Source organism: Melanerpes formicivorus, unplaced genomic scaffold, assembly GCF_026170545.1.
Source record: "Melanerpes formicivorus ecotype bairdi unplaced genomic scaffold, bMelFor1.0.p_v2 SCAF_377, whole genome shotgun sequence".
NCBI lineage: Eukaryota > Metazoa > Chordata > Aves > Piciformes > Picidae > Melanerpes > Melanerpes formicivorus.
The window spans coordinates 122,943-136,002 of record NW_027142729.1 but is presented as its reverse complement, the minus strand read 5'-3'; the positions used below and the strand labels follow the sequence as shown (position 1 = coordinate 136,002).

The 13,060-nt window shown below is 54.9% G+C and overlaps 1 protein-coding gene across 1 annotated transcript in view; it reads left to right on the top strand.

The window, feature by feature from the left end:
- Window positions 1-13,060, top strand: part of LOC137459595 (deleted in malignant brain tumors 1 protein-like) — a 30,218-nt gene that overhangs the window by 2,719 nt on the left and 14,439 nt on the right. The window contains exons 4-8 of the mRNA XM_068170424.1: window positions 17-343; window positions 428-742; window positions 1,502-1,816; window positions 2,912-2,974; window positions 3,055-3,373. Of these exons, the coding sequence (XP_068026525.1) occupies window positions 17-343; window positions 428-742; window positions 1,502-1,816; window positions 2,912-2,974; window positions 3,055-3,373 (1,339 nt within the window). The remainder of the gene's footprint in view (window positions 1-16; window positions 344-427; window positions 743-1,501; window positions 1,817-2,911; window positions 2,975-3,054; window positions 3,374-13,060) is intronic.

Sequence of the window (13,060 nt, the reverse complement as noted above, 5' to 3'; positions counted from 1 at the left end):
TGGCTGCTTTCCCCAGGCCCAGCTGGCTCCAGCTCCCTGCGGCTGGTGGGGGGAGGGAGCCGGTGCGATGGACGAGTGGAGATCTGCCAGCATGGGATGTGGAGCAGGGTCCTGGATGAGCAATGGGACCTGCGGGAGGCCAGCGTGGTGTGCCGGCAGCTGCGGTGTGGAGAGGCAGTGGCAGCCTACAACCCCCTGAAGCCTCAGAGAGGGCTGAGTCCCGTGGGGCTGCGAGGGGTGCGGTGCGCAGGGCACGAGGCCAGCCTGCAACTCTGCAACACCTCCCTGGCCGAGAGCCCACTGGCAGCAGGGATTGCAGAGGACGTGGGGGTCACCTGCTGGGGTGAGTGGCACTGCAGGGCCCCCCAGGCTCTGGGCTGGCTGGGGACCAGCCCCTGACAGCAGCTAGGCTTTCTTCCTGCTGCAGGGAGCTGGCAGGTGCGGCTGGCCAAGGGACCTGGGCGCTGCGCCGGAAGAGTGGAGATCTACTACCAGGGCAGCTGGGGCAGCGTCTGCGATGACGGCTGGGACCTGCCCGATGCCAGCGTTGTTTGCCACCAGCTGGGCTGCGGAGGGGCAGTGAAGGCAGTTGGCTCTGCTCACTTTGGGGAAGGCTCTGGGCAGATCTGGCTGGATGGTGTCAACTGCTCTGGGGCCGAAGCTGCTCTCTGGGACTGCCTGGCTGAGCCCTGGGGGCAGCATGACTGTGGGCACAAAGAGGATGCAGGAGTCATCTGCTCAGGTCTGTGCTGGGAGTCCAGTGCCTGGGCAGGCCAGGAAGAGGGCAGAGCTGGAAATGACCAAGGCTGTTCCTGCTGCCTCTGATCCCCTGTCCAAGCCCACCCTGGGGATGCCAATGCATCCAGGGGTTCCCTCAGTGCCACAAGGGGCCCTGGGAAGCTCAGCTTTTCCTGAGGGTGAATGGGGAGGGGAGGGCAGGACTGTCTGTCCATCTGAGCCTTTTTTCTGCCTGTGGGTTCAAGGGGAACTTGCTGGCAGTGACTTTGGCTGAGGGCCTGGGAGGTGCAGGGCTGTTCCTGTTCCCGGAGCCCTAGACCAGCCTGGTGCCATCGGGGGCCTTTCTTGCTTATTGCTCTCTACAACTACCTGAAGGGAGGCTGTAGCCAGGTGGGGGTTGGTCTCTTCTCCCAGGCAACCAGCACCAGAACAAGAGGACACAGTCTCAAGCTGCACCAGGGAAGGTTTAGGCTGGATGTTAGGAAGAAATTCTTCACAGAAAGAGTGATTTGCCATTGGAATGTGCTGCCCAGGGAGGTGGTGGAGTCACCATCACTGGAGGTGTTTAGGAAGAGACTGGATGGGGTGCTTGGTGCCATGGTTTAGTTGATCAGACAGTGTTGGGTGATAGGTTGGACTTGATGATCTTGAAAGTCTTTTCCAACCTGGTCTATTCTATTCTATTGTATTGTATTGTATTGTATTCTATTCTATTCTATTCTATTCTATTCTATTCTATTCTATTCTATTCTATTCTTCCCAGAGTTCATGGCCCTGAGGCTGGAGAACAGCAGTGACTGCTCCGGGCGCCTGCAGGTTTTCTACAACGGGACCTGGGGCAGCGTTTGCTCCAACTCAATGCCTCCCAAAACTGTGTCCCTGGCATGCAAAGAGCTGGGCTGCGGGGACACAGGGGTCCTGGAAATACACTTGCCTTCTGCTAAGGTGTCTGGTCCCGCCTGGCTGGATCGAGTGGACTGTGGGGAGAGAAACAGCTCCTTCTGGCAGTGTCCCTCTGCTCCCTGGGATCCGCAGTCGTGCGATGACCTGCAATACGAGACCCACATCATCTGCAATGGTAACTCTGAGCTGATGCAGAGTTAGCTCGGGCTGGTGCCCAGTTCCTAGTGGTGTCCCCCGGGGCTCAGTACTGGGGCCTGTCCTGTTTAGTGTCTTTATCAATGATCTGGATGAGGAGACTGAGTGCACCCTCGGTAAGTTTGCAGATGACATCAATCTGGATGGCCATGTCAATCTGCTAGAGGATAGGGAAGCATTGCAGCAGGGTCCGGACAGCTGAGACCCACAGGCCAAAGCTAACTGTATGAAGTTTAACAAGGCCAAGGTGCCGGGTTCTCCACCTGGGTCACAATAACCCCATGGTTAGCTACACTTCTGGGGACATGTGATTGTAAAGCTGCAGCTTGGAGAGGGACTAGGGGTGTTGGTTGGCAGTCATTGAACATGAGTCAGCAGTGCCCAGGTGGCCAAGAAAGCCAGTGGCTTCCTGGCTTGGATTAGAGACACAGTGGGCAGCAGGGACAGAGAGGTGATTACCTTCCTGTACTTGGCCCTGGTGAGGCCACATCTCGAGTGTTGTGTTCAGTTCTGGCACCGTCACTCCAGGAAGGACACTGGGGGGCTGGAGAGTGTCCAGAGAAGGGCAGAGAGGCTGGAGAAGGGCAGAGAGGCTGGAGAAGGGCCTGGAGCACCTGGGCTAGAGGGATCTGGGGGTGTTCAGGCTGGAGGAGGCTTATTGCTCTCTAAAGCTCCCTGAAGGGAAGTTTCAGTGAGGAGGGGGCAGCCTCTTCTCCTTGGTGTCAAATGACAGGAGTAGAGGAAATGGTTCCAAACTGCACCAGGGGAAGCTCAGGCTGGATGTAGGAAATATTTCTTCACAGAGTGGGTTCCCAGACATTAGAACAGGCTGCCCAGAGCAGCAGTGGTGTCACCATCCCTGGAGCTGTTATGCAGCCTGTGGACCTGACGCTTAGGTTTAGGATTGACCCTAAACTGGGTCAAAGGTTGGAGGTCTCTTCCAACCAGATGTTTTCTGTGAGTCTGTCTCCTGCCATGAGGGAGGGGGCAGGGGGAAGCAGGAGCAGAGCGTAGCCCCACTCTGATGCACATACCCCTTGCAGCAGCCCTTTCACCACAGCATTTCTTTCTGCAGGGACACAGCCAGAACCATCTCCTGACCTGGGGGCCCCATGCCCAGACTCCAGGAGCTGCACAGGTAGCTGCTCCTCTGCCCCTCTCACCTGGTAGGGCTCTGCCTGCTGTCCTGCTGCCCTGGCAGGGCTCTGCCTTCTCCAGACAGGGAGAAGATTCGTGCCGTGGGAGGGGAGCACAGGTGCTCGGGCAGAGTGGAGGTCTGGATGCAGGGCTCCTGGGGCACAGTGTGTGACGACTCCTGGGACAGGCAGGATGCAGAGGTGGCCTGCAGGCAGCTGGGCTGTGGCCCTGCAGTGTCTGCCCTGGGAGAGGCTGCCTTTGGGGAGGGGACAGGCCCCATCTGGCTGGAGCAGGTGGAATGCCAAGGCACAGAGTCATCTCTGCAGGACTGCTGGGCCCGGCCTGGGGACAGTGGAGTCTGTCGGCACAAGGAGGATGCTGGCGTGAACTGCTCAGGTGAGTGGAGGGGCTGGGACCCCTCCCTGGGGTAAGGAAAAGGATCTGGGGAAAGCATTTTCCCCATTGGTTCCCTTCATGGCCCCAGTGAGAGCAAGGCCATGGCAGCCTGGTGCCAAGATTGCAGCAGTGGCTGTGTGGATGTTCTCCAGGTACTGTGGGCAGAGCTCTGCATTCCCCAGGGCCATCTCCTGGGCTCTTTATGCCATCTTGGGCACAGCCTGAAGCAGGGCTTTGGACTCTGTCTTGTCAACTCTGAGCAGCCCCACAGGAGGGGCAGCTCTGCAGTTCTGGTGGGATGTTTCAGGGATGTTCCCATGTGCACACACACAAATGGAGTGTCAGAGAGGAGGCTCCCTGGTACTTGCATACTCACCCTCTCAACCCAGATCTTCTCCCCCGCAGATGCACCTAGGAGAGAAGCACCAACCCCCCGAGCAGGTAACCTCTCCTCCCTGCCAGCACTGCATCGGTCCAGGGCCAGGCTGTGACCCTCAGCTGGAGGGAACTAGCTCCTTTCTGGGCTGTGAAACTCCCCAAAGCAGGCACTGGGTAGTGGTGGGGGACTGGAAAGGGCTGTCCCTTCCCCACTAGGCTGGGAGCCTCCCCTTCACTCACACCCAGGATTATCTACCTCCAGGGTAATGGTGTAAGGACTGAGGTGTGCTGGCCACACATCTGTCCTTGGCCTGGTGCTGCCCTTGTTGTGCTCCTGCCCATGCAGATCCCACTGGGGGCAGTCTTTCAGTGCCTGTCATCATCTGCATCATCCTGGGAGCCCTTCTCTTTCTACTCCTGGCCCTCCTGGCTGGGCAAGTGCAAAGCATGAGGGCTGGGCTCAGAGGTGGGTCCTTACCCCATGGTCCTGGGGAAGATGCCTCCTGGCAAGCCCAGAGGTGCTGTGGGGCACCACTGAGTGGAGCAGGCAGAGAAGGAGATAAGAATCTGTGCTGCTGGCTGCCCATATTCTGCTCATTGATTACCTGGGCTTGAGCAACCAGCAGCAAGAAGTAGAGAGATCCCGGAGATCTGTGGAGTTAAGGATAGGCTGGATAGAGAAATGGCAGACCTAGGTGATAGGGAAGAGGGCAAACAGATGGGGATGTGCCACTGGCAGTGCTCGGGGCAGCATGCAGAAGCCTCCAAGTCAGAGAAGATCCCAGGAGGAGCAGGGGGCAGCAGAGTCCATTTAGGTAGTTTCAGACATTCAGGCTGTTCCTCCACACCCCCCACCCCCCCGAAGTTCCCCTGGCAGGGATTGTGCTGTAGATCCACAAAAAAACAGGAGGGGCAGCAGCAGGGGGAGAGGAAAGGTGGGAGCTTCCTCCAGAACCAGGGACCTGGCCCAGAGGGGCACAAGGGATATCTCTGAAGGGAACATGCAAGGACACTACCACCACTGAAGAAGTGCCAGTGGTGACAGAACACCACAGCAGCCCTGTGGGGACAGCTCTGGGCTGGTCCAGGGGAACAGGGCTAGAGGAGCAGAGTGAGGTCCTGACCCTGCCTGCCCATCCCTGTGCTAGCCCTGACTGTCTGCAGGTTCCCAGACCACTTGGGGGGCCTTCCCTGAGGCCTTGTATGAGAAGATTGGTTCCAGCCTGGAATGGGAGAAGCAGGCAAGTTTCAGTGGCTCAGGTGGGTTTGTGTCCCTCGTGGAGGGCACATCGGCATGGCTCTTTTCTCTGGTCCCCACTTAGGGATAACTACTACAGGCCCCTGTCACTGGGAAGAGGGGTCAGGGGCTGTGCCTGGGCAAAAAGCTTCGCTCTCACCAGTTCTGCCTGCCCTAACCAGGAACAGGCCCTCTCTGCCTGCCCCTGCACCCTGGGTTGCACCTGAGGGCTGAGGGTAGGGGCTGTCCCAGGGCATCTCTGGAGCCCCTTTGAGACAGGGTTTGTCCCAGGGCAGCAGGATGAGTCCTGAGCCCTCCTCCTTACTCAACCCTGGCTCACTGAATCCCACACCCCCAACAGCACTGACCACAGCTAGGTCACCAGAGAGCACCTCCATGACTCTCACTGCACCTCTCTCCAGGCTCCTATTCAGAGAGCTTCATGCCCAAACCGCGGCCCTGCAGTTTGGGCACGGATTCATCTGCAGTTTGGGCAGGTCTGGGGGCAACACCAGATAATGGGGGGCAGGAAGGGGTTGATCTCTGCTCCCTGCAGACATGTGAAGAACAGTGGTGCCACTGCGTGTCACTGTAGCTGTTTGGGAGGACACGGGCAGGGCTGTCCTGTGATGCTGCCAACACTAATGTCTGAGCCCCATGTCTGTGCATATTCTTCTGTCCATTGCTCTGCAGGATGTGTCTTCTCACTGTCACCAGCTCCTCTCTCCTTTCAGATCTCTCTGGCCTGCCTGAAGGTGACCCAGCAGATGGCTATGATGAAGCCAGGGAGATTTCTGACCTTGGGGAGGGAGACTGGGAAATGCCCAGGGAGACAGAGGGAGCAGGGCCCAGGGGTGCACCTGGAGGTGAGAGGGGAAGAGAACTCTGTTGGTTCCAGGGGTGCCATCCCTGGTGCTGGGTGAATCACTGCCAGGCTGAGATCCCAAGCTCCTGGCATGGGAAAACCTGCCCCAGGAGTTCTCCTTAGGATGTGTGAGTGGGAGAGGGAGCTGAAGTTCTCAGGCATAGCAAGGGAAAGGGAGAAAGGTGATGCCCAGAGCAGGAGGGGCACCTCTGGGGCCAGTGTACAGTGACTGCCTTGCTGCTTGCAGGGGCAAACCTGCACTCACAGAGCAGTGCAGAGGCTCCTGGAGCTGAGACAGTCCTGGAGCTGTCCCCGGAGAGCACAGGCTGTGACGATGCTGAAGAGCTGTCTCCTGCACGTCCCCCTGAGGACACACAGCTGTGACACCACAGCTCAGGGCAAGAGGGTCCCTGAGCCCTTCAGTTCCCAGCAGTAGCAAGAGCAACAGGGCAGCACATCTGCTTTTCCTCCCCTGCTTTGACACCTCCACACTGCTTCTGATTAAAAGCCTTTGGAGAGTTGTTGGAGAGCTAGTGCTGTGTGCCTGGGGGCCAGGGTGTCTGCCTGAGCTGCCTGAGAGCAGCAGAGCACAAAGAGATGGTGGTGGGGAAGGGACACATTTTGGGGACAGCAGGCTTAGGGTCATGTTGTGGGGCTGTGAGAGCCCCTGGTCCCTGGGCAATATTCCTGCAAAGACATTTCTGTCCTGCCAAAGACAGGTCCCAGCAGTAATGGTTCTCTGCAAGGTCCTGTGATGTACCACCTCCTTACCCCATCACTCCCAAAGTGTAGAGCCACTGGCTGGTGCACAGGGACTGGTGTTTACCTTCTGATGGCTCTGACAGTCCTCCCTCTCCATGAGCTGTTCTTGCTGCCTTGGGCCCTCACAGACCCCAGCAATCCTGTCAGCCTGAAAGCTGCCTCCTTCTTGGGCAGGGCTCTGAGGACCCATGGCAGACCCAGGACCCTTCTCCTGTGTCCTTGTCCTTGATGATGAGCTCAGCACCCTGGTATGCCCTGCTGGGGACACAGGTCTGGATCCAGACCTCAGGAGTCAGTTCCCAGGGCAAACAGAGCTGCAGAGTTGCATCTGCCTTGGGCTGCCATATGTGCTCTAAGCTTATGGCAATCACTCCTCCTTGCTGAGGGGGGGCATCAGGGGATCTGAAGGGACAGCCTGTGCCCAGGATTCTGCAAGGAGCTTCTCAGAAGAAGGGACCACCAAAGGTGCAACCATAAAAGGGTGAACATGAAATCCAAGTGTGCCAAGGCGACTGAGGTCTCTGCAGTGCCAGGAAGGACAGCAGGGACCCAGCAGGCCCAGGAAGGGAGGCTGGAGAGTGATTTCTGCACCCTCAGTAAAAAACCTTGGCCTGGGTCTAGTGGAGCACCCAAAGACCTCTTATGCTTCTGAGTTGAACAAGAAGAGAAATCCATCTGTGCACCTGTGAGCTGAGGGCTGGCTGCTTAATGGCTGGGGCTGCAGGAGCTGGTGGAGGGGTTCCAGCATCAGGGCTTTAGTGCTGTCCTGTGGCTGGCAGTGGGAATGATGGGGTGGCAAAGGCTGTCTGTGTGAAGATGATCCTGAAGACACTCAGTGGCTTCCATTGCCTCCTGCCAGTCTTAGGGCTGATGGGAGGGCTGACACCTGCTCCCTGATGCCCCTTCTCCCCAGCTTCCCAGGACTGCTGTTCCTTTCAGAGGAGCTCTGGCTTTGGTGGCACATTCCAGAGCTCTGCAGCGCCTTGTGGCCGGTCCTGGGGAGAGTTGGGAATGGGCTGAGCTTGTCTGGAAACTGGAGATGAACATCAGGCTCCTCAGTTGGAGCAGGGAGTGTGTGGGCTAATAGCACTGTGCTCAAGGTGCAGAACCAGGACTTGCTGGGGAGACACCAGGTATGGAAGGTGCAGCAGAGAAGCTTGGTCTGACCCCTTACTCCCTGGACACATGGGGAAGCTGCTGGGGACCCTTGTCACAGGGCAGACCCTCACATCACTCATTTCCAGTGCTGGCTGCTCAGCCTGGCTTTGGGTTGGCATATGGCCAGCTCCATCCTCCAGGACATCTCTATGGCATAGAACCATAGAATGATAGAATGGACTGGGGTGGAAGGGACCTCTGAAGTTATCTAGTCCACAGCCACTGCAGTAAACATCTACATCCCCAACTACATCAGGTTATTCAGAGTCCCACCAAGCCTTCCCTTGAATGTCTCCAGGCATGGGGCCTCCACCACATCCCTGGGCAACCTGTTTCAGTGCTCCACCACCCTCAGAGTAAAGAATTTCTTTCTAATGTCCAATCTAAATGTACTCTGCCCTAGTTTAAAACCATTGTCCTATCACTACAATCCTTTGAAAACAGACCCTTCACAGCTTATTGTATCCCCCTTCAGATACTGAAATGCTGCTGTAAGTTCTCCCCAGAGCCTTCTCTTCTCCAGACAGAAGAACCCCAAGTCCCTCAGCCTGTCTTTGTAGAAGAGGTGCTCCAGCCTTCGTGGATCACCTTTGTGGCCTTCCTCTGGACTCTATCTATCAGGTCCACAGCTGGACACATTACTCTTGGTGAAGCATCACCTTTTCATGCAGCCCAGGTTGTCATTGGCCTTCTGAGCTGCAAGTGCCTATTGCTGGGTCATGTCCAGCTTCCCTTCCACTGACACCCCCAAGACCAAGGGCTGCTCTCTACCACATCAGTTTCCAGACTGGACTGATACCAAGAATTACCCCGATGCAGGTGCAGGCCTTTGCCCCCTGCCTTGTTGAACCTCATGAGTTTCTCCTGAGCCTACTTTTCCATCCTGGGGCCCTCTAGATGACATCCTGTCCTTCATTCCTGTCAGCTGCACCACTTGGCTTGGTGTCATCAGCAAACTTGCTGAGGGTGCCTCAATCTTACTGTCTGTAGCACTGATGAAGCTATTGAACAGCACCTGGAGTACTGTGTCCGGCTATGGAGCCCTCAATACAGGAAAGACATAGACCCAGTGGGGAGTGTTAATGATAGGATGAGGGACAATGGCTTCAAACTAAAGAAGAGTAAATTTAGATTAGATGTTAGGAACAAGGGCAAATGGCAGAGTAGGAACCTACCCCACTCCCTTTCTTCAGGGTACTTGCAGGATCTCAGCGAGGTGTTTGTTCCTTTTTCATGTGACAGCCCCATCATAATGCTTCACCCACTGGGAGAGACATGGAATAGCTGGCAGTGGTGGCAGGGCAGGACATTCCCATGTCCTACTCTCTACAGAAATCCCCATCTACATGAAGCTGAGGAGCTTCTGCTGAGATGTTCCCCAAAAGAACCAAATGCCCAGGATGGGGCTGAAATAGGGCCCAGGAAGGAGTCTCAGGATTGTTTTTGCTGTTACTGCCCTGGACAACCCCCCTAAGAACCCCCTGGGTTTCCCCCCAAAACTCCATGAGACGCTCCAAAGATTTCCCTGATATTCTTCCCTCTGAGATTACCCAGAAAGCCTCAAGAGTGCCCTGAGAACCTCACCAAAGACCTTACTGAACTGGGCACATAGATCCAGCTTCAGGCCTAGGAAAGAGATGCCCCCAATATTTGGGCATTTTGGGTAGTAATGTCTACCAAAATAAGATAGGATTCTGTTAATTTGAGGGCTTTAGCATTACAACTGGGCAAGGGACAAAGGAAGGGGGCATTTATCCCAGGGAACCTGTTATAAATGCAATAGTGGTTTGTGATTTGTGTTACAAAATACAATATTCAGGGTGGCAGGACATTTGGCTTGTTTTGAGAATAGAGGGTAAAATGTTCAGACTGTTTGGACTTCAAAGAGGAGCCTTATACAAATCTTCCCAGGGCCATGGAAGGTTTACCTTAGATAAGGCAGACCTGAACTCAGCTGTGCCTGTGTGAGGCCTCTTTGTGTTTGTGTGAGAAGACGAACCTCATCTGCGACCCCCACCACAAGGAAGGATCACAGTCAAGAAGCCCAGGAATTTGCTAGAACTCATTATCATATCCCTGCCTTCTATTAAGCATAAGCATGTGTAATGGGTTGGGGCAAACCCCATCCCCACCACGCGCAGAAATAACGACTCAGACAAACAGATTGCAAAAGTGATGGAAAGTTTAAATAGAAAGCAGTGAGTGTGTGCAGAGAATTAGAAACACAGTGACAAGAAGAAACCCCAAAACAGACCTAGAGAGATCCCATCCCCACCTGAGGGTGCACCCAAAACCCCCAGGGCTCTTTCCTTCCTCTCCGCCACCCGGTAACTGGGGGAGAGATCTAAAGGAGGCACACTTCTGGCTCAGCCCATTGTAGGATTCGAACCTATGATCTCAACACTCATAGTCTCATGCCCTACCAACTGAGCCACAGTGGACTACCTTTACAGCATGCATATGGAGATGATGTAGCTATATAAAGAAAAGGTGGTAACTGTAAGGTGCTTTCTGGCAGAGACTGGAGGTGGCTTTGCAGGGAGTCGCTGCAGCCCGGCGTGTCGCTTGCTTTCCCTTGCTTCTATTCTTTTAATGAAACAACTCTCACAAGAAACTTAGACATTTTCTTGTGAGTCCCCTTCATAACAGAAACCCAAAGTACTGGGGAGAAGGCATACAAATCCCAGCAAAGCTCAGTCCAGCTTCAGTGGCAGTGATGGGTGTGCTGACTCATCACTGTTAATTATTCTCATCATCACTAATTGGTGTTTAGGGGAGAGTGGGGTGTTCCTGCTGGAGCCCCCAGAGGCTGAGAAAACGGTGGAAATTAGATGATTTTGGTTCAATCTGCTGGAAAAGGTTCCCTATGAGGGTCATGTTTACCCTGACAGTGCTGGGATCAGTGCTCTTCTGTGTCCCCTGGCACAGGCTGGTCACTGGCATGGATGCACATGTGCCTGCGGATCTGCAGAGGAAGCTCTTGCTGCAGCCGGTGCAGGTGTAGGGCTTCTCAGCTGTGCGGACATGGAGATGCTTGGCGAGGATGGCACTATGTCTGAAGCTCTTGCCACAATCAGTACAGTGGCACGGCTTCTCCCCAGTGTGGATGAGTGGTGCTGTGTGAGGATAGAGCTGGAGCTGAAGCTGAAGCTCTGCTTGAAGTCAGAGCAAAGCACCTCTCACCTGTGTGGATTTGGTGGTGCTGGTTGAGGTTAGAAATCTGGCTGAAGCTCTCAATGAAGTCAGAACAGACATACGGCCTCTTACCGGTGTGCCTCCCCAGATCTGAGTGCTTGCCCTACCCATTCTGGGTCAGCAATCTCTTTTTGGTCCTTCAGCTGCCTGAATCGGGCTGCAGAAGCATTTGTCTCATCACCTACACAGGGGCTGAGGTCAGGCTGACCAGCCTACAGTTTATTAGAATAAACCAAACCAGGTTGGAAGAGACCTTCAAGATCATCGTGTCCAACCCATCAACCAATCCAACCCACCCAAACAGCTAACCCATGGCACCAAGCACCCCGTCAAGTCTCCTTCTGAACACCTTCAATGACGGCGACTCCACCACCTCCCCGGGTGACCCATTCCATAGCGCAATCACTCTTTCTGTATAGAACTTCTTCCTAACATCCAACCTGAACCTCCCCTGGCGCAGCTTGAGACTGTGTCCTCTTGTTCTGGTACTGGGTGCCTGGGAGAAGAGACCATCATCAGCCTGTCTACAACCTCCCTTCAGGTAGTTGTAGAGAGTGATAAGGTCACCCCTAAGTCTCCTCTTCTCCAGGCTAAGCAGCCCCAGCTCCCTCAGCCTCTCCTCATAGGGCTTGTGTTCCAAACCCCTCACCAACTTTGTTGCTCTTCTCTGGACTCGTTCCAGCAAGTCAACATCCTTCCTAAACTGAGGGGCCCAGAACTGGACACAGTACTCGAGGTGTGGCCTAACCAGTGCAGTGTACAGGGGCAGAATGACCTCCCTGCTCCTGCTGGCCACAGTGTTCTTGATGCAGGCCAGGATGCCATTGGCCCTCTTGGCTGCCTGGGCACACTGCAGGCTCATGTTAAGCCTACCATCAACCAGCACCCCCAGGTCCCTCTCTGCCTGGCTGCTCTCTAGCCACTCTGACCCCAGCCTGTAGCACTGCATGGGGTTGTTGTGGCCAATGTGCAGAACCCGGCATTTGGATGTGTTAAATCTCATGCCGTTGGATTCTGCCCATCTGTCCAGCCTGTCGAGGTCTCTCTGCAGAGCCTCTCTACCCTCCAGCAGATCAACTCTTGCCCCCAGCTTGGTGTCGTCAGCAAATTTACTGATGATGGACTCCCAGTTCTCCCAGTCCTTCTTCCTGTGTTGTCCTGGTTTTGGCTGCGAAAGAATTTGGGACATCCAGAGGAATGTGGGCAGCAGGGAAAGGGAGGTTCTGCTGCTCTTCTGCTCTGCCCTGGGGAGACCACAGCTGGAGGACTGGGGCCAGGTCTGGGCTCACCCCAGTTCAAGAGGGACTGGGAGCTGCTTGGAGAGAGTCCAGTGGTGGCCATGAGGATGATGCTGAAGGGCCTGGAGCATCTCTGTGAGGAGCAAAGGCTGAGAGCCCTGGGACTGAGAGCCTGGAGCAGAGCAGAGCAGCCCCAGAGGGCAGCTGAGCACTGGAATTTTTCTCAATGGAAGTAGAGATGTTTTGCCACAGATCAGCAGCCCAAATAAGTTTTCCTCTGCTTTGCCAACCATTCTTTTCCCAGTCCTTTAGCTAACCCCACAAAGCATTGGCCACCATCCATGAATCAGTATAGAGATAAAGCTTTGGCCTTCTCTCACATTCAGCTATGTTGACTGGATTCACCTTCTCCATCCTTTGCTTCTGCAGCTTGGCATGTTGGATCCACACTGGCAGACTCTCCACTTGTTCTCAACCAGACGACAGGAACTGTCTGTGAACAAAGCACATTTCTTTGGATCATCAGAAAGGTCACTGTGTAAGGAGGAGCTTCCTCAGTACGAATTTCTCCTCTGGAAGTTTTGTGCAGTCAGTGCCTTCTGGCCAATTTATGATCACCTCCACCAGACCAGGCCTGTCAAGATTTCCCATTCAAGCTCTCTGTGTTATCAGAGCCACCCACTTAGACCATGTGGCATCTGCGGCATGATGTGGTGAAGAACTTTTATCTTTGAGCATCCAATTTAGAATTGGTGATCTGGGAGCCAGAAGAAGTTGAGACTCAGTTCCAATTACTTCGGAAGCAGCTTTCACTCCTTCATAAGCAGCCAGTATTGCTTTCTCTGTTGGAATATAATT